This window comes from Salvia miltiorrhiza, chromosome 1, assembly GCF_028751815.1.
Source record: "Salvia miltiorrhiza cultivar Shanhuang (shh) chromosome 1, IMPLAD_Smil_shh, whole genome shotgun sequence".
In the NCBI taxonomy this organism is placed as follows: domain Eukaryota; kingdom Viridiplantae; phylum Streptophyta; class Magnoliopsida; order Lamiales; family Lamiaceae; genus Salvia; species Salvia miltiorrhiza.
In genome coordinates, this window is record NC_080387.1 from 64,132,142 (window position 1) to 64,159,964 (window position 27,823).

At 34.1% G+C, this 27,823-nt stretch overlaps 1 protein-coding gene and 1 long non-coding RNA gene across 2 annotated transcripts; both read left to right on the forward strand.

Moving 5' to 3' along the window:
* Window positions 1-572: 572 nt before the first annotated feature.
* LOC131004363 (NADPH--cytochrome P450 reductase-like) lies at window positions 573-5,958 on the forward strand. Its single transcript, XM_057931037.1, has 18 exons — window positions 573-1,227; window positions 1,607-1,666; window positions 1,752-1,828; window positions 1,998-2,055; window positions 2,137-2,220; window positions 2,321-2,357; window positions 2,740-2,809; window positions 2,906-3,106; window positions 3,200-3,292; window positions 3,446-3,671; window positions 3,758-3,841; window positions 3,941-4,092; window positions 4,202-4,298; window positions 4,447-4,596; window positions 4,687-4,764; window positions 4,851-4,973; window positions 5,090-5,203; window positions 5,496-5,958. Exons 1-18 carry the CDS (start codon window positions 874-876, stop codon window positions 5,574-5,576), a joined length of 2,139 nt encoding a protein of 712 aa, XP_057787020.1. The 5' UTR covers window positions 573-873; the 3' UTR covers window positions 5,577-5,958.
* Window positions 5,959-15,664: 9,706 nt separating this feature from the next.
* LOC131004795 (uncharacterized) lies at window positions 15,665-16,150 on the forward strand. The gene is made up of 3 exons (XR_009095109.1): window positions 15,665-15,719; window positions 15,800-15,913; window positions 16,036-16,150. It is a non-coding gene; the product is annotated as an uncharacterized LOC131004795 (long non-coding RNA).
* Window positions 16,151-27,823: the final 11,673 nt, after the last annotated feature.

A 27,823-nucleotide genomic window follows, 5' to 3' on the forward strand; every position in this document is an offset into this window, starting at 1 on the left:
GCTGGACTTAACTATTAAAAAGGTATAGGAGAAAGTTTAATTTGGGTGAAAAAAGAAACATGAAAATGATACTCTCTCCACGGAGGGTGACATAAATTTTTAAAAAAAATTGAGTCTAAAAAAAATAAAGATTATAAAAATAATTATTAGTGAAATTATTTTAAAAAATAGATTAGGATAATATTTTAAGGACGAATTAAAATGAAAAGAAATGAAGAGGTTTAAGTGACGGATGGAGTATAAATTTATCTATTGTTTATTTTAATAAATTGATTAATTTTAAATTTATTTAACCGTTTAATACTTCAAATACTCAATTATTTAATGATTACAGCAGTGTATTCAATTTAAAGTTAATCTAAATTTTAATTATCAATTTAAATTTTGATAGTGTTTAAATATTTAAGCGCAAGCATTACCACATCTTATTTCGTTAGATATATTTATTTAGTATAAATGCATTTCCTAATTCTCCACAAATATTTTAAAAATTATATTAATTACAAAAACCAGAATACGCAAAACGTTATTAATGAGAATTTTCCGATCTAACCCTGGTTAGTAGTTAGGTTAGGTGGGTTTTTGACCGGTCTGGTTTGGTAGGCGTATGTATTGCTTCCCCTCCTCTCTCCCCTCTCTCTGTCTCTCTCTGCTTCCTGCATATAAACTCCTCCACAAATCCTCTTTCTCATTCCGTAGAAGTCAGAGTCTCTCCAAACTCACCTACGCTGTCTCTGCAGTGTTCATCTAAGCTCACGCTAACATCCAAACCCCCAAACACGGAGAGACTCTGATTACGGAATTCGGGAAAAACTTTTTCTGTGTTGGAGCTGAATCGCGAATCTTCTATAATTTCATCGGACTTCACAACCCATGGAATCTACTTCCGTGAAGCTTTCGCCGTTGGATTTGATGACTGCGATCTTGAAAGGAGTGAAGCTCGACAATTCGAACGGCTCCGCGGAGGCGGCGCAGCCGGCCGTGGTTGCGATGCTGATGGAGAACAAGGATCTCATGATGATGCTCACAACATCAGTCGCGGTGCTCCTAGGGTGCGTCGTGTATTTGATATGGCGGCGCGGAGCCGGATCGGCGAAGAAGGTGGTGGAGCCGCCGAAGCTGGTGGTTCCTAAGGCGCCCTCGGAGGTCGAGGAAGCGGATGATGGGAAGAAGAAAGTCACCATCTTTTTTGGGACGCAGACTGGTACCGCAGAAGGCTTTGCTAAGGTAAAAATTAACAAAAGTGGTTTATAACTTTTACTGAAAGTTTTTCGTAGCTGGAAAAAAAGGGGTTAAATTACATTGAAATTCTCCCATGAGAAAGTTGGATCACTGCATTTTGAAGTAAGTTGAAAAGGACATATATGAAAATTCTTGGATCATTGGTGGTTGTTGAATCTAAAATTCGATATTCCAAGAATACTATAGTTAATCATTGGGAGCTGATCATAAATTTGATAATCATGAGGGATAATTTTGTTTTTTGATCTATTCTCTGATTAGGTCTGCTGGTACCTTTTTGTAATGATAATCTTTTTTTTTATCTTTTTCTTGAACATAGTAGATTTTTTATGGTAAATAATGATTTGATCTTGCTGCTGTATAGGCACTTGCCGAAGAAGCTAAAGCTAGATATCCGCAGGCCAATTTTAAAGTTGTTGACCTGGTAAGAATTGTCTTGTCCGGTTTCAGTAATTTAGTTTGCAGATTTATTTTGTTCTTGTTTTTAATGGCGTTTTTTATCCGTATAGGATGATTATGCCGCTGATGATGAGGAGTATGAGGAGAAGATGAAGAAGGAGAATTTCGCATTCTTTTTCTTGGCAACGTAGGTTCATCATGTTGAATCATGAGTCTCAATTGGCATAGAAATGTAGCTTTTTGCCGCTTATGGGTGAAATTGCTTTTTTATATGTGCTTGTGCCAGATCATATGGTAAAGTTATGTTATTTTTTAAATGGAATTTAATGAGTTGGTTGGGGGTTGGCTGATTGCAGATATGGAGATGGTGAGCCTACCGACAATGCTGCGAGGTTTTACAAATGGTTTGCCGAGGTAAAAATTTAATATATTGTCTAAGCTATTTTACTTTAGGTTTTTGAGATTGGGGTTAATTTAGTAAGTTTTGTGGTGTAGGGACAAGAGAAGGGAAACTCGTTTAAGAATCTCCATTATGGTGTATTTGGCCTTGGAAACAGGCAGTATGAACATTTCAATAAGGTCTGTATATCTTTTAACTATAAATGTGCAATTACTCGCAGGAGACTACTGCAAAATTTTGTTCTCACATGTTGTTTGTTTAAACTTTACTTGATAACAGATTGCAATAGTGGTGGATGAGATTCTTGCCGAGCAAGGTATGCAGATTTCTGGGAGTGATTTTGTGTTTGAATGTTTTATTTGAGACGTGATTGTTAGGTTCTTTGAAATGTTTGATTAACATCAACGGCAACCTTGTTGCTTATCTGGTGCTCTATTGTTTCCAAATTGAATAGCTTCTCCAACCTGGAATTTATAGTTGCTTCTATGCCATTCAAATGTGGATTGAATATATTTAAATTCCTTCTCTTACTCTCCTCACTGTCTTAAATATCTGATTCACTATGTTTAGTATTGGACTTCAATAGAAAACTCGGATGAAAAGTCAATGAGTGGATTCTTTGTTCTCGTTGGTGTGTCCTGGTTGTAGCAATGTAATTCGTTATTCACTTTCTCTTACCTGTACTGTATTATCTCCAGGTGGAAAGCGGCTTATCCCTGTGGGTCTTGGAGATGATGATCAATGCATTGAAGATGATTTTTCAGCATGGTATTGTGAACACAGATAAACTTTTACTTGATAAAGTTTGTCCATTTTTAAGTATCGTAAGGTTTTTTATGATTTGTGTTGAACATTGCAATGCAGGCGTGAGAATGTGTGGCCTGAGTTGGATAATTTGCTCCGTGATGATGATGATGTATCGACTGTTTCAACTCCATATACTGCTGCAGTTTTGGAGTATCGCGTTGTGTTACATGACCAACCAGAAGGACTGGCCTCGGAGAACGGCTTTGCCAATGGTCGTGCCAATGGAACTGCTGCCTATGATGCTCAGCATCCCTGCAGGTGATGAAGCGCTCCCTTATCATCCATTTTAGGGTTTCTTTAGCCTGTGAATATTTTCCTTTTACCTAACAATTTTTATTTTCTTTCTTATAGAGCAAATGTTGCTGTAAAGAAAGAGCTTCATACTCCTCTATCTGATCGCTCATGCACTCACTTGGAATTTGACATATCTGGCAGTGGATTAGAGTAAGTTTTTTATTTTTTTCTATTTTAAGCCTTTTGTATGCTTTAAATATTGATTGCACTGTTGCATCAATAATCAACTGCCAGCTCTTTACCTTGAACTCAATGCAAAAGGAGAATCTTGTCTTTTCCCTAAATCGTTCTTTTATTCCTCAGGTATGAAACAGGGGACCATGTGGGTGTTTACTGTGAGAACTTGATTGAGACTGTAGAGGAAGCCGAAAGGTTGCTTGACCTGTCTCCTCAAACATACTTCTCAGTTCACACTGACAAAGAGGACGGCACACCACTTGGTGGAAGTGCCTTGCCTCCTCCCTTCCCACCTTGCACTTTGAGGACAGCACTAAGCCGATATGCAGATCTTTTGAGCGCTCCCAAAAAGGTATGTAGTGTTACTGCATTGCGTTCTTCACCAGATGTTTCTTGTTTTTTACTCAGCTGACGAGCAATTATTTGTAATTTTTGCAGTCTGCTTTGACCGCATTAGCTGCCTTTGCTTCTGATCCTAGTGAAGCTGATCGGCTCAAACATCTTGCTTCCCCTGCTGGGAAGGTTCGGCTTTGTTCATATATTTCCATCATCTTTAATGCCCAAAATCGATCACTACATCCTCTTGTTATGAACTTATGAGTATACATTTCATTTTTTCAGGAGGAATATGCACAGTATGTCGTTGCTAGTCAGAGAAGCCTGCTTGAGGTCATGGCTGACTTCCCATCGGTCAAGCCTCCTCTTGGTGTTTTCTTTGCAGGAATTGCTCCTCGGTTGCAGCCTCGATTCTATTCCATCTCATCCTCCCCAAAGTGAGTATCTATATCCCCTTCCTTAGTCCATTCAGCTTCCCTTTCATGTATCTTATTTTTTATTATGTTCATCATCTTGACTCTCGACGCTTTATAATTTTTACTCCAGAATCGCACCTTCAAGAATTCACGTCACTTGTGCATTGGTGTATGAGAAAACTCCCACAGGACGAATCCACAAGGGTGTCTGCTCAACATGGATGCAGGTATTTTCAGTTTCAAGTTGTCTCATGTTTAATAGTTTCATCCCAATTGATGAGATGGTTGTACATAGTTTGGTGTTATTTTCACCACTATAGGCAACTTAACCCATGTTTTTCATTCGTCAAATCTCACTTTCTGTCTCCTTATCAGAATGCCGTGCCATTGGAGGAAAGTCTCGACTGCTCTTCAGCACCGATTTTTGTTAGGACCTCTAACTTCAGACTCCCTGCTGATCCTAGACTACCAGTTATCATGATCGGTCCTGGAACTGGTTTGGCTCCATTTAGGGGTTTCCTTCAGGTTTGTTTCGATGCATTCATGTTCTTACCTATTTGGCGCTTGAGAATTTTTGTTTAGACAATAACATAGTAATCTTTTGTTATATTTCAGGAAAGATTAGCTCTGAAGGAATCTGGTGCAGAACTTGGTCCTGCTGTATTGTTCTTCGGTTGCAGGAACAGAAAAATGGTTAGCAAATATTTCACCATTTCTATAGTTACATTTAACCTTAAAATTTGTTCCAATTGTAAAGTTTTTCTGTTTACCTTTCTCAGGACTTCATTTATGAAGAGGAATTGAATAACTTTGTTAAAGATGGAGTGGTCTCTGAGCTCGTCCTTGCATTCTCACGCGACGGACCAACCAAGGAATACGTTCAGCATAAGATGGCACAAAAGGTATAAATCTAATCATTGCACTCGAAATTCTCAAGCTGCTGAATTTGACATTGATGTTTCTACACCAATCTTGTCATATTTATCTCCATCTTAACTTTTGTACTCTTGAAAAACAGGCCTCAGAGTTGTGGAATATGATATCCGAAGGAGGCTATGTTTACGTATGTGGTGATGCTAAGGGCATGGCACGTGATGTCCACCGAACTCTCCACACCATCGTGCAAGAACAGGTTCGTCTCTAAAGCAAAAAACTTGGCAAGATTTTATAATCCTTTTTTTGTTGACGCTTCGTGCTCCCCTTTCTGTGGGGTCCATCCATTGTGTTGTTGGTGAAACTCCCATCACAATCCTTTTGTGGTTGTCATATTGACACAACTTCTTGGACCCCCCACCATTTTCCTATTCTTGTTTTTTGTTCGATGCTTTATTACAAAGAAGAAAAAAATTAACCCTTCTAGATCGTTCTTATAAATGTAAATCTTTGTAGTCTCGAACTAACAGACGACTCTTTTTGCATCCCAGGGGTCCTTGGACAGCTCGAAAACTGAGAGCTTCGTAAAGAATCTACAGATGACAGGAAGGTACTTACGCGATGTATGGTAATAGTTGCTACGGTGATTGAATAAAAAGTCGGGCGGCTATTATACCCAACGGCTTTGCGAAAAATGGTCCACGAAGCGTCTTGTGAATTATATAGGGAGGTATTGTGCAAAGATTTGCCTGCCAAAAACCAAGGGATGTCTCAGTGTTGTAATCTTACTTTCTTGTCATTCTTTCCAACTAGTTTTATTAAGGGATTTTTTTGTTCGGATGCTATAAGATATAAATATATATATGTATGATATACAAATAATTACTGTTTATGCTAGTAGATGAGTTAGGCGAAGGTCCATTGTAATCTTAATGAGCCGGAAATTATGGTTCTGACTACACGTTAATTTTGCACCTATGTATAATGATGGTGGTATTCTTTTCTTATGTTTAATTCATGGTTTTTTTACTCCAACCCGCAATCTCTGTTTCCATTAGTTACCAGATTTTAAGCTTCATCAGAATCACTGTTTCGGGTTAAACAGAATGGTTTTTCAATAATGTATTTTTGTTTTACATATAAATTATACTCTCTTCGTCCATACTAAAATTCTATATTTTTCTTTTGTGACATTCGTAAAAAAAATTTATATTCTATTTTTAGATCCCATTGTTTATAATATTCTATTTATCTTTATTTTTCATCTTCTAACAATTCTCAATATAATTATATATTTTTACCATTTTCAATACACTCAACAACCTCATCTTAAAATTTGCATCACTCTCTTTTAACAAATTTATTATGGACAGAGGAAATATGTAGGATCATAAACACCGATATCAAATTATTACATATCAATATACGAGCTCCACTCAAGATTTAGGAAGCTTGTTCATGGCCTTGTGCATTTCATGAGCAGGAATAGTTTCAGGATTTTCCGTTAGGGGGTGAATTTGTTGAAGTATGGTATTCAAAAGTATTTGTATGGGCTGCCTCCGAAGCTAATTTTTTTTAGTATTCAGTACAGTTTATTTTTATGTTCAAATAGAATTTTAATGGACTTAATATTAAAACTCAGTCAATTAGTATAACAAATAATAATTGTTCGCATTCCATTAATTCGGCAAGTATATTGAAAGTATATAAAGACATATCTTTATGCATTTAAAAAAAATACTTTATTTCATCTTTTAATAAAATAAAGTAATTTTTGTTATTAATAATTTATCACTTTACTTTAACTTAAGAATTGACTCAAATTTCATATTAAAGGAAATAGAACAAAAAAAGGCAACTAAAAAAAATATTATAAAATATTAAATAATTAACGTAAATATTACTATTATCAAAAATTGGGAGGGGACTTGGAGTCCCCAGCCCTGGGATCCGCCACTGATTAGGATTTAGGAGCAAGAATCTAATCTGAAACTATATTTAAAAAAAGATAAGAAAAGTGGGTGCTTTGTGCATTTTGGGGGTGGGTGTGTTGGGTGGGGTTATTATGATTGCTAAGAAATAGGTGACCACTCAATCCAACAACCACTTGCAACTCTAAAACCTAATCAACTACCTAAGTTGGTAGGTGCACAAACCGACTCTTTTTCCTTCAGAGAAAAATATTAATTTTACAGAAAGAAAATCTGAAATTTTAAAACATGCACTATATGGATACTATTTATGAAAATGCTAAAACGATAAACCAAACCTTCTGAGATTTTGTTGGAGTATATACAAATTTTAATGGAGTATTTCTGATAACAATGGTTGTAGATGTATCAATTTTAGGAATTAATCTAAGTTACTACTTACTAGTATAAATAAAGCTAGGAGACATCGGTGCACACACATGGAGAAAATAGAAACACTGTAAAAAGGAGAAACAATGGTTGGAGTAGGTAATTACTATAAGCTAAGAAAATACGAAAATAAAGTGATGATGATGTTTGATTTCAATTGAGAAAATCTCTGCCATCCAAAGCCGGTTCTAGTCTAGACTTCGAGATGTTCGATGTGAAAAGAAAATTAGATTTCTTGAGTATTCCATTTAAAAAATTAAAATATAAATATTATAATTTTTTCAACTGTCCCATGAATAACTAGAAAATAGAACTGAATCAACTGATAACAGACTTTAATTTTACAACCTGTGATTATCTTGAGACTTGAGAGTGCCCGCGCGCGTACATACTTTCATATGCTAAAAAATAGCAGAAATGATAAAAGAAAATTTTATTTTGAAGATTACAAAAGGCTATATAGCATACTAATTTAATTTAAATAGAGTTCGTACTTTCAAATCGAACTTAATAAATGACTATTTATAAACACACGTTTCTAAGAATTGAAAATGTTTTTCAAATATGTCACATTGTGGTTAGTCATGAACTAATCAAATAAAAAAAATTGATTTATTTAAAACGTTCGATTCAAAATAATAACAATAAATTAGTTAATTTTACTGTTTTATCTATATTATAGCGTTTTTCTTAAATAGCTGCAATGTGGCCAAAATAGTAAAATTAGTCAAATCCATTTTTTACTTGAACCAATTTTTTAAAATAAATCAAGTTTTTCTATTTGATCAGTTTATAACTAACCATAATGTTACTATATAAATTTAGGGTTCGTTTGATATGCAGTATGAGATAAGGTGCGATATATTTAACTAGGATGTTTTTTTACTATATGTCATATTAATATTAAATTTTCGTAGGATACATTAAAATATTTTTAAAATATAATATGTTGTTTGATACTCCCTCCGTCCCTAAAATAACTTCCTCTTTTTTCATTTTGGGACGTCCCCCAAATAACTTCATCTTTCTTTCTTTCCATTTTTGGAAACCTACCCCACCACTATTAATACTTTATTTATTCTTACTTTTCACTTTTCACCACTCCCAATACTAATTATAACACTTTTCACAACTTCCAATAATAATTATATCACTTTTTCTCCACTATCAATACACTTTACAACTTTTTATTAAAACCCGTGCCGTCCCCAAATAGGAAGCCATTCAGGGACGGAGGGAGTATGATGTATTAAGATTATATATAAAATTAATAATAGTTATTATTAAGATTTGTATTACGTATACCACTTACAGAATCCCTCAAATTAGTATACTATTTTTGGACTTCTAATTTATGAAAGACCGTGTGTTTCGTATTACTACTTACCGAACAAAATATTAAAGTGTCATAAGATATATTATACACTCTAATCACCCGTACCAAATGAAACTGTTAAAATATAATCATGAGTCACCTTTTTTGATACTGAACTATAGAATAGGTAGCGAAGATCATACTACATCATATTTTGACTCAATTCATGAAAAACAACGATTGTTATGATGAAAATGAATATTTCTAATTTTATCTCGTTTGTGTTCTCTATATAGTATTGATATCTTAGTTTTTTAAGATAAACTTATACAAAGACGACAACATGCACCTAAAAATACTCCCTCCGTACATAAAAAACAGTTTTAAAGGTCAACGGCACAGATTTTAATAGAAATGATTATTGTATTGTGAGTGGAAAAAAGGTCTCACTGAAATAGTAGTGTTTATAATGAATCAATGATAATTAATTGTATTGTGAGTGGAGAATAGAGCCCACCATGTAATAAGGAGTAGTTTTTAAAAATAGAAATGAATTAATTTTTGTGGACATCTCAAAATGGCAAAAAAATCTGCTCCCTTCGTCCCAATGAAAGCGGTGCGTATTCCTTTTTTGAGCCGTCCCAACAAAAGTGGTGCATTTTCTTTTTTGGTAATAATTTTACACTACAAATAATGAATCCTAAACATCTTTACACACTTTTACACTATAATCTTATTATCCTTAAATCTCGTGCCGAAAAGAAGCACACTGCTTTCATTAGAACGGAGAGAGTATTTTTTATGGACGGAGGAAGTATTATATAACATTATTTTCAGCGTTAGAGCAACGAACGGACTAGCACGAGCAATTCTTTTGTGTGATTGAATAGTAGGAAAAATAAATATGTAATCCTTGAAGGACTAAATGTTTAAATAAATTTAAATTTAATTAATTCATCAAAAGAATATTTTCTTTTCTCTATCTTATAACGAAAGTAAACGCTTCTAAACGTGACATAATGTGACATGGAGGGTCTTAATAAAATTAGCACTGTTATCTTTAAGAAGGAGGCGACATTGATTTCTCTATTTAATTCTCACCTTAGGACCGAAAGATAAGTACCTAAAAATCAAAATAATTAATGGAGGTTTATTGCCTCTATTAATGAATTTGAAATTTGGATGTCGACCTTTTCTTCACGAGATGATTCAATTACGTAATTAAATATTCTGCCTAAATAGATGGAGTAGATAATAGGGTTCCTACGATTTAAGCATATTTAAGAAGATATACATTAATCACAATTTCAGAAATGCAGAAGGACGGATATCCTATACAAATGAAATCACATTTTAATTTTGATTATATTTGAAGTTTACCGTTTAATACTCCCTCCGTCCCATCTCCATAGTCCACTTCACTTTTTTCACACATATTAAGAAAATACAATAAATAGTGCTTGAAAATTTCAAATAGCACTTGAAAAATACAAAATATATGTAATTATTCAATTTTGTCCGTATTTATTCTATGTTTGACTATATTTAAATAAGGTTACTTTGGTAAAAAAAGAAATTTAATGCTAATTTAATTTAGAAAGTGGACTATATTGTGGCCTTGTGGGACATCTAAAAAAGGAATAAGGAACTATGAAGGTGGAACGGAGGGAGTATTACGTATCCTTACCGATTCAAAACCCAAAAGTCCAAATTAATTTGCGACATAAACATCGAGATTGAATGGCAAAGGATTCAACAGTTTTGCCCTTTTTAAAAAGGGTTAATTGCATGAAAATACATGACCTTTAGTCACTTTTCTATTTTGCACATGATTTTTGAAATTTACATTTTTAATCATGAACTTTGCATTTATTCCAAATTTTCCTTAAAATTAAGCTCCGATCATTTTGATGCTGAGGTGACGCCTATGTGGCAGCCGAAAGTGTGTCATTTAAACAGTCAAAAGCTTCAGACATGGACGCACTGACGGTCATGTAAAACGACGTCGTTTTGCAAAAGCTAAAAAAAACGCTAAATATGCAAATCCTCAACCGACAACCACCACAACATCAGCGCCAAAGCTTGGAATAAAAATCGGCGATACTCCTCTCACTCCGAAAACTCAAAGCAGCCACCTATTCCTTCTAATTTCCGGCAAGGTTTCCGTCACACCCATCATAGTCATAGTAGGCAAAACATCCCTGCAATGGCAGAGCAAGAGGAAAGAGAAAACCCTACCTCCATCGACGAGCCGCACAAGCTTGAGATCCCAACTCGCCGAGTCAAGAACATCATGAAACTCGAATTGGTTTTCTCCTCTCCTTCTGCAAAAATCCCACCAGCGCCGCCCTTACGCTGAATGAATTAGCCACCAACACCGCTGGAATTCTAGCGAAGGGCACCACCCTTAACTTCCACCTTTCTCCCCCTCGATTCTCTATCTCTCGAATTAAACTCACACGCCCACACTAATACGACGCACAGTTCATGCTGCCAATCCCCCTTTTTCTCCTCCTTTGAAGGCGGAGAGCGCCGCCGCTGATTCCATCTGAAGCTCCGCCGCAAATCTGCAAATTCGCAAAACCCTAGATCTGCAAATCCGCGAGATCCGCAAAACCTTAGATCTAAAAATTGTGGGGGAAAGATGGTGGTTGGTGGAGGTGAGGGAATTGGCCCCTCCTCGACGGGTGGGAAAAGGTGAGAGGTGTTTCTACAGTAACTTGATGGCAGTGAAGAAGTTGGGACGAAGTTGAGAGAGAAACACAGTATTAAAACAACGTCGTTTCTGTGCCACGTCGTTTTAATTAATGACATATTAGATACGCGTGACATGTTTAAAGACACGTCAGCTTTCCGGCTGTCGGACTTCAATTTTAAGTAAAATTTGGAACAAATGCAAAGTTCATGATTAAAATTGTAAGTTTCAAATGTCATGTGCAAAATGAAAAAGTGACTAAAGTTCATGTATTTTCATGCAATTACCCTTTTAAAAATTAAAACCTGACAAAATCTACCGCCTTTGTCTTTGTAACACCCTAATCTAATTAAGGTGTTATTCTAAATTTTTAAATAAATATTTAATGCGGAAATCTATATGTATATATGTGTACATATATATATATTTAAAAAATAATAATTTAAATAATGTAAACTTTGAAATGATATAAACCTTTAAAACACTTTTGAATAAACTTTTAAAACGATTTTAAAGATATAAACTTTTAAATAATACACTCAAATACTAACTTGGATTTAAAGCCAACAATCAACACATTTGTCCCAAATTATGACATAAATAAGCCATGAAGATATTTGACTATTAATTTAATCATAACTTGTAATCAATTTAAAACATAAAACTTTACTAAGTAAAGCATTAGTTGCTTAGATGCCATTGCAATTAAAATCAATTATTTGCAAAACGGCTTGACGTGCTCATTTGACCCTTCACGCGTCTCCAACAACAATAACCTAAAATATTAAATGTGGGATGGGCATACAGAGTATACTCAATGTGGATATCATGCAATAATTATCCAAGTTAATAAAATGATAATACATATGATCTTAACATTCATAACTGTAAGTTACACAGTGGCATACCAAGGACCTCTCCGTCCTGGACTAATTATGCTGGCCCCTGACGACAGGTTGCAACCATAACTTTTAACATGTAAATTGCATTGTGGCATACCAAGGATTGTGACATTCTGAACCAATTATGCTGGCCCCTAGCGATATTTAATTTAACTCACATCTGCTAAACACATAATATTAAAATGGACAAGAATTAGCCACAACATGTATTTAAATAAATCTCACACCTGAAAATTTGCACTTGAAAATAACTTGAATAATTCAAATCAAAAGTTAAGTCATAGTCGCGCCGCATCTAGTTAGATAAATTCAAATAGTAAGTATAAGAGCCTAATCAAGCTTTGAAAATAATTTAAAATAAACTTAAGAATGGTTCTATAACACTAATCCAAAATTATTAGCCTAATAGATAAATAGATACTAAAATTTGTATACTTTCTTGTGGAAATTAGTTTAAAAGTATAATTAATGAAGCAAGTTTAAAATACTTAGGAATTTTAAAAACAGAATCTCAGCCCATTTATAATTAAATCCTAAGTCCAGAATTTAAAGTCCAACCAAAGAAAGAAAAATGTTCAGCCCAACAGTAGATCCCATACTAAAAACCTAAGCCTCTAACCCATCTCTTTAATTAAAGAATTATACACACAACTCACACACACAAACACACGACACACACACACACAATCAGACGCACACACACGCACAGCACCCCCTCTCTCCCTGCCTCGGCAACTGCAGCCGCCGCCGGACGGCGGCGGGCGGCCCCCTCCCTTCTCTTCCTCGACCTCTCTCCCTGACCCCTCTCTCTCTCCGCCAGACGGCTTCGGCGAGGAGCGTCAAAGCCGCCCCCTCCTCTGCTCCAGCGACCCACCGCCAACCGCCTCACCTCCGGTCCGCTCCGTCCGACGACACAGCGACAGCGGCGCAGCCGTGACAGACGGGGCTCCTTCCCTTTTCCGGCCCAACAGCTCAACAGCCACGCCGCCTCCCTTCCTCCAGATCCGGCACTCTCTCTCCCTTTCTTGGCCGGCAGAAACGGCCGTTGTCGCCGCCACCGTGACCGGCAGCAGCAGTCGGCAGGCCGCCGTCTCCGCTGCTTCCCTCTTCCCGGCTCGACTATAGCCACTCCTCCATAACTCACCTCAAAACCCTTTATCTCATTCTAGACACATCTAATTTCTCTTATGAAATGAAGAAAAATTGAATATTTTCTCATGCATGGGGCAAAACATTCGAGAACTATACTTACACAGGCTGTGTTCTTCGATTTTTGATGTATGGTGTATCAAGGTAGGTTTTGGGGCAGAAATTCCTTAGAGAGATTGTTGTATTTCGTGTGAAATTTTGGGGAGGGGAGGAAATGAAGCAGATGGAAATGGAGTTTTATGTGAATGAACTTGAGTTTGGCTGAAGAAATTTCAAATGGAGTGGTAGATGTCGGGGAGAGAACTAAATACTATGAATGGTTTGTTGATACGTGAAGCTGAACAGATTAGGTGTCTTAATGAGGGTACAACAAGTTAATCACTCATCAAATAAAAGTGAAAGTGTATTGGATTGAGATTCTGTAGCATTTTAAAAGACTTTAAAAATTCCATGGATTTTAAAAGACTTTCAAAATCTATAGACTCAACGTGGAGTCGCGTGGAGTTTAGAGGAATCTATTGAAATCTCAAGTGTGAAGCTCGAATTTCGTCCTTTATATATATAGGGTGGAGTTAAGCTCGAATTTCGTCCTTTATATATATAGGGTGGAGTTAATATAGAAACCCCCCTTAAGATGAGAACTAGGAACCTAATCTAAACCATTCATTTAATAAAAATAGATGGCTGAGATTACATTAGAGATGCACAATTAAATTAATAGTTTAAATGTAATTAAATTTGAAAGGGTAAAAATGTAATACAATAATTAAAAATTACTCACGTCTTCTCATTCCCCATTTCAGTTTCACAAATTCAATTTTATCTAGGGTTTAAAATGGGGAGGAAGAGCCGCCTATGCACCTTGCCGCCGATCTGTTGAAAAACAAGAAATTCGCCGGTCGAATCTACCGTCGTTCTTTGCAAATCGAAGGAGGTTGCAGGAATATTGGATGCCGATCTGTGCAAGGCGACGGTGGAGGGGATTGACTTACAAGTGTGCAAGACGAAGTCTTTTCCGACGGCGGCGACATTCTTAGTCGTGGGTCTTTGGCGTTTCCGGCGGCGGCGGCGATCTGTGCAAGGTGACAAAGTTTCCGACGGTGGCGATATTATTGCTCAACGGTCTGTAGCAGGAGGCGGCAGAGACGAATCTGTTGAAGGCGGCGACGGAGGCTGGCCGATTTGTACAAGGAGGCGGCGGCGGAGGCTGGCACATATTTTTGATTAATTCGATTTTTCTGCAAGCGATTCGAAACAGGTAAATCAGCTGCATAGATGTTTGATGTTGTTGCATATTTGTTGGTTTTTTGTTAAATTTTTTTAAATTGAAAAGATGATGGGTGTTGTTGCATAGATGTGACAAAGTTGTTGCAAAAATATACAATTTCTTGCGATCCTTTGATAGATTTTTTAATTTGCATAGATGATAGATTGTTGTTGTATAGTTGTTGGTTTTTTGTTAATTTTTTAAAAATTGAATAGATGATGAGTGTTGTTGCATAGATGTGACAAAGTTGTTGCAAAAATATACAATTTCTTGCGATCCTTTGATATATTTTTTTAATTTGCATAGATGATAGATTGTGGTGCATATAGATGTTGGATATTGATGCATAAATGTCAAAATTCAAACGAGTTTTTATTTTTTATTTTTTGAGTTGCATATATTGTGATTGTTGGTGAATATTTTGTCATTTTGATGCATAGTTGTCAAATTTCCTATTTTTTTTTTGTTAATTTAGGAATAAAATTTCCTGCATTTCTTTGGTTTTTTTTTATATATATATAAATTGCATAGATGATCATTGTTGTTGCATAAAAATTATAAATTTTGGCATATATGTTGTACGAAAATCAATTTCAATTGTATAATTGTTGTATGTTGTTGCATAGTTATTGAGTTTGTGTTCATTTTTTATAAATTGCATAGATGTGCAATTGTTGCATAGATGTGCGATGTTGTTGCATAGATGGCAAATTGCCTATTGCATAGATATGGAGATCATTTTGTTGTAAGTTTTGCTACTGCATTTTGTTGTAATAACATACTACTACTTTGGTGGTGTTTGTAGGTGTAAAAGATTGATTTTTTCTTTAAATGGTGTTGCTTCAACTGTTTGCCTTTGAATGTTTGTTGTTGCATATATCATAATTGAGTTGCATAACTGAGATGCATAAGTCCTTCATTAGTATTTAGTGCATATTTTAAAATTGAACATTTTGTTTTGGAAATTTCAAAGTTTAAATTGTTCAGATTGGATTCGAATAGGTAATTTTGCAATGTTGGTAATGCTTTTATAGTTACATAGCAAACAGATTCGGATGCACGGTTTTTTACCACAACAAAACTCTATGTAAGTTGCCATTTCATAATTCATTATTTTATGAATATTAGTAAATGTGGTTATATATATGTATTTCTCAAAAATGGTAGGATATCATGTTTGTTAATGCAAATCCACCCGATAAGAGGGCAGAAGTATTCTTTGAAACAATGTCGTTGGAGCTGTTACATTATGACCATACTTCAATATCGAGAGTCGATCTTGTAAGTTTCAGCATATTATTCTCAAATTTTAGTCTGTTTCATATACAAATTTTAATAACAAAATAGATTTTTTTTAATGTATTTAATTATATTTTGTATTCCCCGTTTATGACGGAATGAAGTATTATGCAATAACATTCGATGTGAAGAGAGGCCGAATACTAGTTTTTGATAGTACAAACGTGTCAAAGGAAGATTGTCGCATGGAAAATTATGGTGTTGTTATCGATGGCCTGGTATGATTCTAACATTTTTTAGCGTTGGTTATAATATTATTGCAAGAATAAATAGCACTAATTTGTACTTGTTTGATTCTATAGGCTAATGTACTTGAAGAATACTTGGATCTACGTGGAGATTCAATTAAGAAAATAAGGATTTCGAAGGAGAAGAAATTTGTTGTGGATATGAAATGGGGTAGCAAAAGTTGCATGGAAAACAGCGGAATATATCTCATGCGCCACATTGAAACTTATATGGGAGAGACACCGTGCAACTAGGTATGTGGACTTCCCACAAATCCATACAGGCATTTGGCTAGGCTTCGTACAAGATATTGTGCATCTATGATAGGGTGGGACAATAACTATGTCAAGAATGATGTAATGAGAGGTGCTTCCGAGTATTATCAAAATTTCATCTCCGTACCTGAGGAGAAGATGAAAAAGATCTTTGGATAACTTTTGGGTGAAATAGTACACTATGTCTAAACAAATTATGTTTTAAATTATCATTACGTATGCGACGTTGTTCCAACACTATTTTGTTATGCAATTCTGTTTTAAATTTATATGCAATTTATGTGCAATTATATGCAACACAATCTGTGCAACAAATATAATTAGCTGTGCATCTGAAATAATATAAAAATAACCTACAAAATTAATAATAGTAAAATATGTGCAACATTAAAATGATGTGGCAAAAGATCTAAAATATACTAATAATATTATTGTCTGTGCAACATAAACACATATCCATGCAATTAGAAAAAAAACTTGTGCAATTACATTCACAACAAAATCTATGCATCGAAAAAAAAAATATGCAACTGAACTATACTAACTAAACACATATCCATGCAATTAAAAAACAAACATATACAATCACATGCACCACAACATCTGTGCATCGAATATTTATTTATGTGCAACAAACTATACTTAAATAAAGTTGTGTAACATAAACACATATCCATGCACATGCGAAATTTATGTGCTATGTAAGTCAAAAATTAAATTACGAAACTTATATATATTACAATCAACAATTGAAACAACAATAATTAAAACTGCATAAATATAAATTTCTACCTATTTTATGAAAAAAAAAAGTTCTAACAAAAAATTAAGATGAGGAATAAATTTCGAAACTAAATCATAAAAATTAATCTATAAAAAACAACAATTACTAAATATTTATAAATACCTTCGTTGCTCATTGTATATAAAAACTTGCTTCAAGTAGCTTCAATCAGAATTGATATTAAAAATATGGAAAACTATGGAACACTTAGGAATAAAAATGAATGAGAAAAAAAAAAAAAACAAGAAGTGTAAAAAACGAAGAAACCCTAAACTTGAAAAAAGATTAGGCAAATACGTGTAGCATAGATTTAGAAAACTGTTTAATCATCTTGTAATTATTTAATAGTATTGTAACAGACACTACTATCCTCCAAATTAATTAAAAAATGAAAACTCGCCAAATAGAAACCAACTAATCAATATTAGGCGGTTTTAAATTTAAGCAAATCTAAACCACTAGATCTAAAATTTCAATGGTTTAGATTAGGTTCCTAGTTTTCATTTTAAGAGGGGTTTTTATTAGAACCCCCCTCTATATATATATATATATATATATATATATATATATATATATATATATATATATATATGGAGAGGTTCAAGAAAGAACCATAAATAAAAGAAGACCGGAGAACCATTTTCAGCCATTCGATCATCAAGATCTACGGTGGATGCATCATCTTGTTGGATGAATGCAGATCCTGGGTTCGAATCCTGAAGGGGGCATTTTTTTTTATTTTTTTAGTGCATTAATTTTAACAGCGAATGCATTAATTTTTACAGTGGATGCATTAGATTTGATGGTTCTCCCGTTCTCACAAATAATGTAGTTCTCTCTAGAACCACACCCTATATATATATATATATATATATATATATATATATATATATATATATATATATATATATATATATATGACAAATCCATCAGAATTCATGGATTGTTAAAATCTATGAAATGTTGAATATCACCTGATTTTAAAAGACTTTAAAAAGTCTGGTTTGAATACCTCAAGATTTTAAAAGACTTTAAAAAATCTTTATTGAATACCTAAAAAATCTTTATTGAATACCTCTAGATTTTAAAGGACTTTTAAAAGTCTGAATTGAATACACCAAGACTTTCGAAATCCTTTAAAATCCTACGGAATCTGAATCCAATACACCTAAGTGTTTTACATAAAATATATGGGCTGATATGAACCTAAAAAAAAGCGTGAATAAGAATGTACCTATAAAATACATATAATCTTATCTCAAAATTAAATAAGGCCCAAACTAGGTAGGCTTAAATGATTTTATTTAGGCCCAAACTAAGTTAAAAGTAAATGGAAAATTATAATTCTTTATTTCAATAGGTACAATTTATAGTTCAAAATTATACATCTAACTAGGGGCGCGACTAGACAAATTCATAAATCGAACATACAATAAAATTTTTCAATAACTTCAAAATAATTAAAATTCAAATAATTCAAAGATAAATAATTTCATATAAATAAATTAGTTTTAGGCTGTCACAGTCTTCGATTTTAATATATCATCTCTTTTTGTCATACATTACGACAATGTCATGATTTGATCACGTAGTTTATTATACGATAACTAAAATATTATAAAATACTTAAGTCACTCTTTATTTGATAGTTGAATTTCTTTTGAATATGAATTCTATTTAGGGAATATAATATTTGGTATGCTCTGATCCACTCAAAGCGTTTTGGATCGTTGTAGGTCGTCAGAGGTGGTATGAATTATCGTAGACGGAAAGTATGGTGATTTATCATGATTTGAGTGCACGGCTCATATCACTTAGAATAAATTTATACTCCCTCCATCTCATTAAAGTTGGCAACATTTTTATTTTGGGTGTCCCATTAAAGTTGGTCACTTTCTAAAAATGGCAAAAGTTTACTTTAATTAAGTCAACAATTACTCACTAATTTGGTCAACAATTGTAGGCCACTTTCTAAAAATGCCAAAATTACTTTAATTAAGTCAACAATTACTCACTAATTTGGTCAACAATTGTAGGCCACACTCTATTAAAATATATAACACTCAATTTCTTAATCTCCGTGCCGAAACGAATGTTGCCAACTTTAGCGGGACGGGGGGAGTACAATATTGTCATGATTTGGGTGCACATCTTTGTTTTGATCTACCCAAGGTATTATAGGCCGCTCTAAGTCGTCGGAGGTGGTATGAGTTATTGTAGGCGACAGATCGAAATTGTGGTGGTTTGTCATGATTTAGGTGCACATCTCACACTACTTAATATGGGCTACACAATATGGTTTATAACTTGTCATGATTTGAGTGCATATCTCAGATCGCTTAGTATGAATTTATAATACTTTAAACATCCTCTTTTTGATAGCCTGATTTTGGAGGATGAGTTTTATTTTAAGGGTGCGTGTTTACTTTAATGGATAAATTTATCATGAGAAAATGATGGATAACAAAATTTTCTGCCTTTAAATGCCTCATTTTTTTTCCACATTTTATACAAAAGTAAAGTTTACCATTTTTTCCTTCTTTATTTTTACTTCAAGGATGGATACTATTATCCCTCCAAAAATGGGAGGATAATATTATCCATTATTAAAGTGAAAATAAGGAAGGAAAAATGGTGAACTTCTATTTTGTATAAAATGTGGGAATAGAAAGGAGACATTTAAAGGCATAAATTTTTGTTATCCATCATTTTATCATGATAAATTTATCCATCAAAGTAAACGCACCCTAAGTGTTAACATGAGCTATGCAATGTGATTTATAACATTTTAGACACTCTCCTTTTGATAGCCAAATTTCTTAAGAAACTAATTCACAAGCTGAATACTATAACCAATGTAATATTTTCAAAAGTGAGTTTATACAATTTTACTGATGTTATTTTTTTTATAAATTAATGCATAATTAAATAAATAAATTTAACGATCGTGCTTTGATAAATTTAACCAGTCTATTGTTGGATTATTATTACGAAGATTATTATTTTACGTATCGCACGCTTTTAGATATGCATAATGTCTATATTATCTATTGTTTTTGACAGTGCATGTATGGAGGGTGAATTGTATAATTTGTAAATCAATTTAGGTGTATTTGCATCAAAATATAAATAATTTTTTTAAGGCGAAAATATATATATATATATATATATATATATATATATATATATATATATATATATATATATATATATATATATATATATATATATATATATATATATAGATTTGGATCTGCTGGTACCTAGAGCTGTCAAAATGGGCCGAATCGATAGGCCTGCCTGATCCGCCCGTAATTTTGACAGGGCTGAGCTAGGAATCTTAAGGCCCAAAAAAAATCAAGCCTATTTGGCCCGACCCATGCGACCCGTCGGGTCATACGGGCCGCGGGCCAAAAAGATCACCGCGTTAGTATAGGGGCTAAAAATCGATTATTAGTCCCAACTCGGCAACTCCCAAGAGACCAAGTCTAGTAATTAGAGTTTAAATCATTATTTTAAATTTACAATTGCAATGCCTACTATTGCCTAATGATACTAACTTCTTTTTCTTTACTTTTTTATTTATTTATTTTAGAAATGTAAGAGGACGTGGACGAAATACAAGTGTCAAAGGAAGATTCAAATACTTGATTTGATATATGTAATATGGAGAATTGGAGATTGGAGAGTTGAAGACTTTAAAATTATTTATTATCGTTTTATTTTAGAACTAAGTGAAGACTTATGTTTGTGGATTGGTGATAAATTTTATTTTGAGTTTTGATATTTAATAGTGTTTAGAGACTTCTTATTATTTTCATTATTTTAGATGTATTTATATGTTAATATTAGCAGGTTTAATAAAGTTGAATATTTGTAATAAATTTTATCAGTTTTTGATTCGTTTTGGCCCGACCCATCCGACGGTCCGTTTAGGGCTGGGATGGACTTCAATTTTCACGGCCCGTTGAATTTTTGGACCGATCGGACTCGGCTCCACAAAATGCCTAGACTCATTAGATTGGGTCGGGCTAATCCGGTCCGTTAAGTTTGACCGCCTTACTGGTACCGGGTGGTTTTTGGACCTTTCTATTGCCTTTTGTTTTTTAAAGAAAAGAAAAGACACAAAGGGGTTAGTTAATGAATCCACCGCTGGGAGATGAAACTTAGATAGGCTTGTTATTAGACTGGACATAATTTTGCAATACCATTTAGCCCATTAATATATAGACCAGACTAATCTGAACCTCAAAAGCCCAAAAATCGCTGCATCAAGTCTTGATGATTCCAAAATCAGGATTGGGTTGAAGCAGAGCCCATCATGGCCCCACTTGTATACAGCATACATTTCATTATATTAGATATAGATATGACACAAATTGTCACACTTCAATTATTTTAACCTATGATCAGAACATGACCCAGATGCTTCTAAATTCTAAAGAATCTTAAATTACTCAACTTAATTTATTTGTATTAACGTGCATTTTTGTTCGCGATCCCTAACTATGGGTTGTAGCAACTGTATACATGATCCATCAAGGATCCGTTTAATCCAATACTTTATATCAGACTCCATGATTTTAGATGCAGATTTATTATTATTATTATTATTATTATTATTATTATTATTATTATTATTATTATTATTAGGTATAGAGAGAATATGTTGTTAAAAAATGAATGAGACATTTGTAATGAGACATCTCATAATGGAAAGTAGGACATTTGTAATCGGACGAAGAGAATATGATTATTATTATGCATTTTTTTTGAAGGGATTTATTATAGATGCATTGTGTTAGTATACTTTATGACATGCAATAAATAGTATACTGGACAAGTTTTGGATGCCACACGTGTGACAACACACTCTTTTAAAAAATGTCATCAAATCTATGACTTGGCATGAATCCAAGCTATAAATTTACACCAACCCTATTTTCATCTATTCCATATTAATTTATTACTTGGAAAGTCAGAAATTTGTGAAGAAAATATTGAAAGGTGAAGCATGATGTTTTTATATATATGTAGATAATAATGTAATGGGGAGGGCTAAAATAAAAACACTTTTTAAAATATAAAATATAAACAATTTTCAGCCCTTAGATCATCAAGATCTACGGTTGATTTGTAACCTTGTTGGATGAATTCGTGGTTCTGAGTTCGAATTTTAAAGGTAGCAAAAATTTATTTTTCATAATTCGTAACTCTATTGGATGAATTCATATGTATTTTATATAAAATTCGCACATAAGGTAATTTTGATTAAAATTAAAATGGTGTATACATTGAGTAGAGCGCCGGTGTAAAGTATTGGCCCGACCGCCTTGGAGTCAAAGTAGCGAACCCATCGCCTACTGCAGCGCGGTCGTCTCCACAGCCCATGCAAATTCCAATTTACAAGATTCATTTCTTTATTTTATTCTTTTACTATTCTTATTAATAATCTGCTTCTGTTTTTCATGTTTTCTGCAATTATTCCTTTTCCTTTACGCTTAATTTTTCACAATCCCAATGAAAAACACCCACTTAAATAACAACATACAGCTCGTGGTGTGGTGTGGTGCGTACGCACCTAATAACATGACCGCATTAATACCATAATCAAATAAAATAAAAGGGTTGTAATTTTATGGTGGGATCCTTTTTCACTCTCAAGCAAACATCGATCCCATTGTTTAATTAATTTTAATTATCGCTCGTACCACTATAGTTTGCTAACCCTAGAACTTGCAAATCACTGTACACATTAAAAGTAGCTACTTTACTTTATCATTATTGCCTTGGGTCCTTAGGATTTGGACCTCCGGACGTCTTGATACGTGACATTTTGGTTTTTGTTCCAATTAATTAAAATCTGTGTGAGATTATCTTACTGTCAAATCTTAACATATTAAGATCAGAAACGCAGATTTATATTCCACAAACATTTTTTTGATCTATACTTGTATTCATATATACAACTATATCTTTACTTAAATAATTAGATTTTTATGGAATCGCTAATATATTATTTTATGTAGAGGATTTCCAACTCCCCATTGAACACGGGGACTTTTAATGCCAGTGTTGGCAAGTACAAGTCGTGTATGAATCTAATTAGAATACTTTCAAACTTTATAAATTAAGCCCTTTCCTATTCTTTTCCTTGTAACTAAATAATAATAATAATGCTATATGTTTTGAATTAATTTGTTGTCAAACTCAGAGTACCAGTTTCTCAAAGATATTAAAAGTATATGTAGCGTCTGTCATGAATTTCTATGTAGTTCATAAAGTTGTACTGCCTTACATAATAATTTACTTTTGTATTTTTTGTCAAAAAGTTAAAGATTGCAATTAATGATCGAGAATTCAATTCGACAAAAACTATTGAGGATGCATTATTCAAGCTCCATATTCAGTTAATACTCTAATTTTAACGGAATCACTGAAAGGAATTTAAAAAGTGACCAAGTCAACCTTCATTTAGGATTAACTCAACCAAATAGCTCCGCTATATAAATTTTTTATTACAAATTTAAGTCAATAATTCGAATTCTTGGATATATGTTATATAGTTATATCGAGAGAGATTCAAATGAGAATGAAGATTTAAAATGAAAAAAGAGAATCATTCTCAATATTTGGATCAAGAAATTTTAATCATTTTCTTGGAATGCAGTTAATTACACAACGAATATAGTAACTTTATACATTAATGCAATGTTCTCAATTCTCATTTTATAAATTATACTATCTTCACTATATATAACCCTATTATACATATATTATATATATATATAAGAGAAAGAATTTGGAGACCACATAAAACAAAGCTTATTGTCTTACGTATGTTATCAGGCTGTTGATAGTTTCAGACTACTGTACTAGTTGAGGACTACATATATATCTAATATTACTTTCAAGATTCAACGTGGATATATACAAAATTATACATACGAACAAGAACAATATTATTAACTACAATATTCTTGTGTTAATATATTTACTCGTGTTAGTATATATAACGGGAAAAGGGTCAAATACACCCCTAATATTACTCTAAAATTCAAATTAAATAGTCCCGGCCCCTAATATACTTTTAGGTACAAATAAGTCTTTACTGTTATAATTATCAACATGCATGTCTCTTTCCTACTATTATCTGTCTAAGTTAGTTTTATGTAAAATTTTATTATATTTACTTTAATTTCAAAACATTAACAATAACAACTAGCTAGTGTAGCTCATCCATTTACTTAAACGAACTCATACTTAATTTGTTTTGTTTTGTAAAAATTACAAAAGCATCACTTAATTATTATTATTATTATTATTATTATTATTATTATTATTATTATTATTATTATTATTATTATTATTATTAAGGGTTTATTTGTACCTAAAAATATATTAGATTGATTATTTGAATCTTGAAGTATATATTAGGGGTGCATTTGACCTTTTTTCCAATATAACTCTCCATAAATTAAATAGGTACTCCAACTTGACTCAATTAATCTTCTAGAATTGAGAGGCAGATTCGAATGGTGCACATTGATTCTTTATCTAATTTCTTCATGTTAAAAAAGTTGGGGTTTCATCGGGAAAACTCTTGGTTTAATTTACAATTACACACATATAAAGATTTTTTTTGGGGGGGGGGGGGGGGGGAGTGATTCAAATGATTCGGTTTTCGATGATACTATGTGAGTTTAATTTGCTGTAAACAATTATAAATTCTAAAAAGATAAATTTTGTCACCTTTGATGTTTTTGAATCCAAAATTATAAATTTATTAATGATAAAATTGATGAATTTAGGGTTAAGGTGCGGACACCCCTAAACTAGATCCCCCTAGAGCTATGACCCCCTATTCTCAACCTTGTTGCAAAAACCTCCTCCATAATCCAGAATAAGGGTGCATTTAAGCCCATAAGTTAAACGGTTGTTTAACGCTGTGTTCTTTATTTATTTATTTTTTTTTTATGCTCCAGTGCTGCAGCATCACCACCCACACCACCACTGCGGAGTTGCCCCGCACCACCCCCACACGCTGCTCGGCGCGTTGTTCGTCACCGTCAACGGCGGGTCTGGGAACTTCGCGTCCACGTACCGAAGAATCTCCTCCACGGAGCCCATCACCACGTCGGATTTGTATATAATCGTAGGGTTTTCTTGAGCGTCGAAGGGGACGAATTGGAGTGTCACTGACTTGTACAAGAGGGCCAATCGTATGTGGGAGGTCGCGAAGCTGTCCGGATGTCCGTACAACTTTATCACCGACGACGGCTTTATCAGCTCCGACGGCGCAATCTTCACTGCCGATTTTTTCGTAGTCCCCAAACAGTTCCTCATTTTTCCTAGCAAAATCCAAGAAAAAAATGAACCAAATTCAACTGCGAGATTATGTTGCACACAAATTGATTAAAAAAGTTGGATTTTCTTGCAAGATTTATGGTTGTTTTGGTTGGGGAAAAAAGAAGAGAAAACGGACTAATGCTTAGCGTGTAAACAGAAATGAGAGCGACGTGGCCTTTTTCCGATACAGTGAGGTGGTTGTATGTATAGTGTATGTATTATAGGTGTTGAGAACTTAATGAAATACCCTAGCCTTAGTTTTGATGGTACCAAAATCCTTAGGTTTTCTTTGTAATAGACTAGAACTTTCCGAACTCAACTGTTGGAGTTCACTTTCTAGTTTGTAGACTGAAGACTGAAGAACTCAACTGAAGTTGCAATGAAAGGCCAAGTTAAATACTGATGTTTTGACTGAATAAGTTTCTCAACTGAAGAATCAGTTATGACTGATTCATCAAATGCTTGCTACATGGACTTAGCGGACTGAGTCAAGTATCAGTTGACATTCTTCCTCGGACTGAAACTCCAGAGTTAAAAGGAAGGCACACACTTTCAAGTACAGCCGCATTAAATGCAGAGATATTTAGGATCGTCATTTCTCTGCAGAGCATTCATTTTTGGTGATTACTTTTCAGAGGCGCCTTACCTCCTGTACTTGAGACACCGTTTCTCACCAAACAAGGAACCTCGAAGATTGAAGCCTCAGCCAAATTTGAATTATTCTCACAACGGATGAATTCTTGAAGACCATCTTCGCCAACGTATCTATTCAAGACATCTCCTATAAATAGAGCTCTAAGATCACTTCAACCTTCACCGATTCTAAAGCACAAGCTGAAATGCTGCCAAAATTGCAACTCAGCCATACAAAGCCTTCAAAGATTTGAATCGAAGAAGAGAATACCCAAAGCCCAAAATCAGACTGTTGATTTCATACATTCTCTTAGATTCTTAGGCAAATACATTGTATATATCCAAAGCCTAAGTTCCGATTACAGAGAACTTGTTCTCAATGATCTAGTTGGTATTTCGAACCTCCTTTCCACTGAGCGAAAAGAGTGTTTGAGTAGAGCGGAGTTCAGACCAGTGTTCTGACTCCAAGAGATCTTAGTCATCCGCTGAAAAGGCATTGTTGTGTCTTAGTGTACTAAGAGTGAGCGAGAAATCCAACCCAGTGTGTTGGTACTGAAAATCCGATTTTCAGTTGTAAGGTTTGCTGTGCACCCATAAGCACTAGCCCAGAGTGTTTGTCAGTGTGATCAACTGACCGTGGACGTAGGAACTTGTTCCGAACCACGTAAAAATCCTTTGTCGTTTATTGCTTTCAGTTTTACTTTCCTATCTGTGTGCGAACGTCTCTTTAACTGAAACTGATTAACTGCAAAGTGAAACTATAATCTGACAACGTGATAATCAAAGGCTTTTCAAAAGATAAGTTTTCCGCTACCAGTGTTATTTGTCTAATATATAAATCTTCGGATGATCAGTAAGATTCATAACACTCCTCTGTTTCAAAATCAAGACTGAAGCTCTACGCGAATATCAGTTAAAGCCTTGAGCGTAACTGATATCTTTACTGAAGTAATTTCAGTATCAGTCTTCAACCTTTGTTTAATTGAATTTTTTGTTAACTGTCAGTATCAGTTGATACTCTTTCAGTTAACTTCAAAAGGTTGTTCTTTGTGTTTTGAAAAATGGCCTATAGGTGTATTCCCCCCCCCACCATACCCCTATTCTAGACCTTTCGGGACCTAACAATAGGTGCATGTGGATATTGCTTGATTCGAATTTCACGACGCGCATGAGCTCTCCAACGAAGCCCGGCGAGAGATGTCGCTCGTTCGCGGCTACCGATTCTATCTCCGACACGTCCACATAGGACTCGGTTGCGCAGACCTGGAGCAAGGCGATGTCGCGGTGCAGCTTATGATGGTTGAGCTCACTGGCTCTTTTGTGCAAATCTGAAGCCAAAATTTCGGTGATATGTGCACCGGAAAATTGAAAGAATCCAGCCGGAGAAGAAGCTGGAGAAGATGACCACAGAAAATAAAATAAAATAAATAAATAACGTTGTCAAACAACCGTTTTCTTCATGGGTTTAAATGCAGCCTTATTTTGGACTATGAGAGAGGTTTTTGTAACAAGGTCGAGAATGGGGAATCAAAACTCTAGGGGGGTTCTAGTTTAAGGATGAATCCGCATCTTAATCCATGAATTTATTATAGATCTTCGTTATATAAGCGCTGAAACACTTAT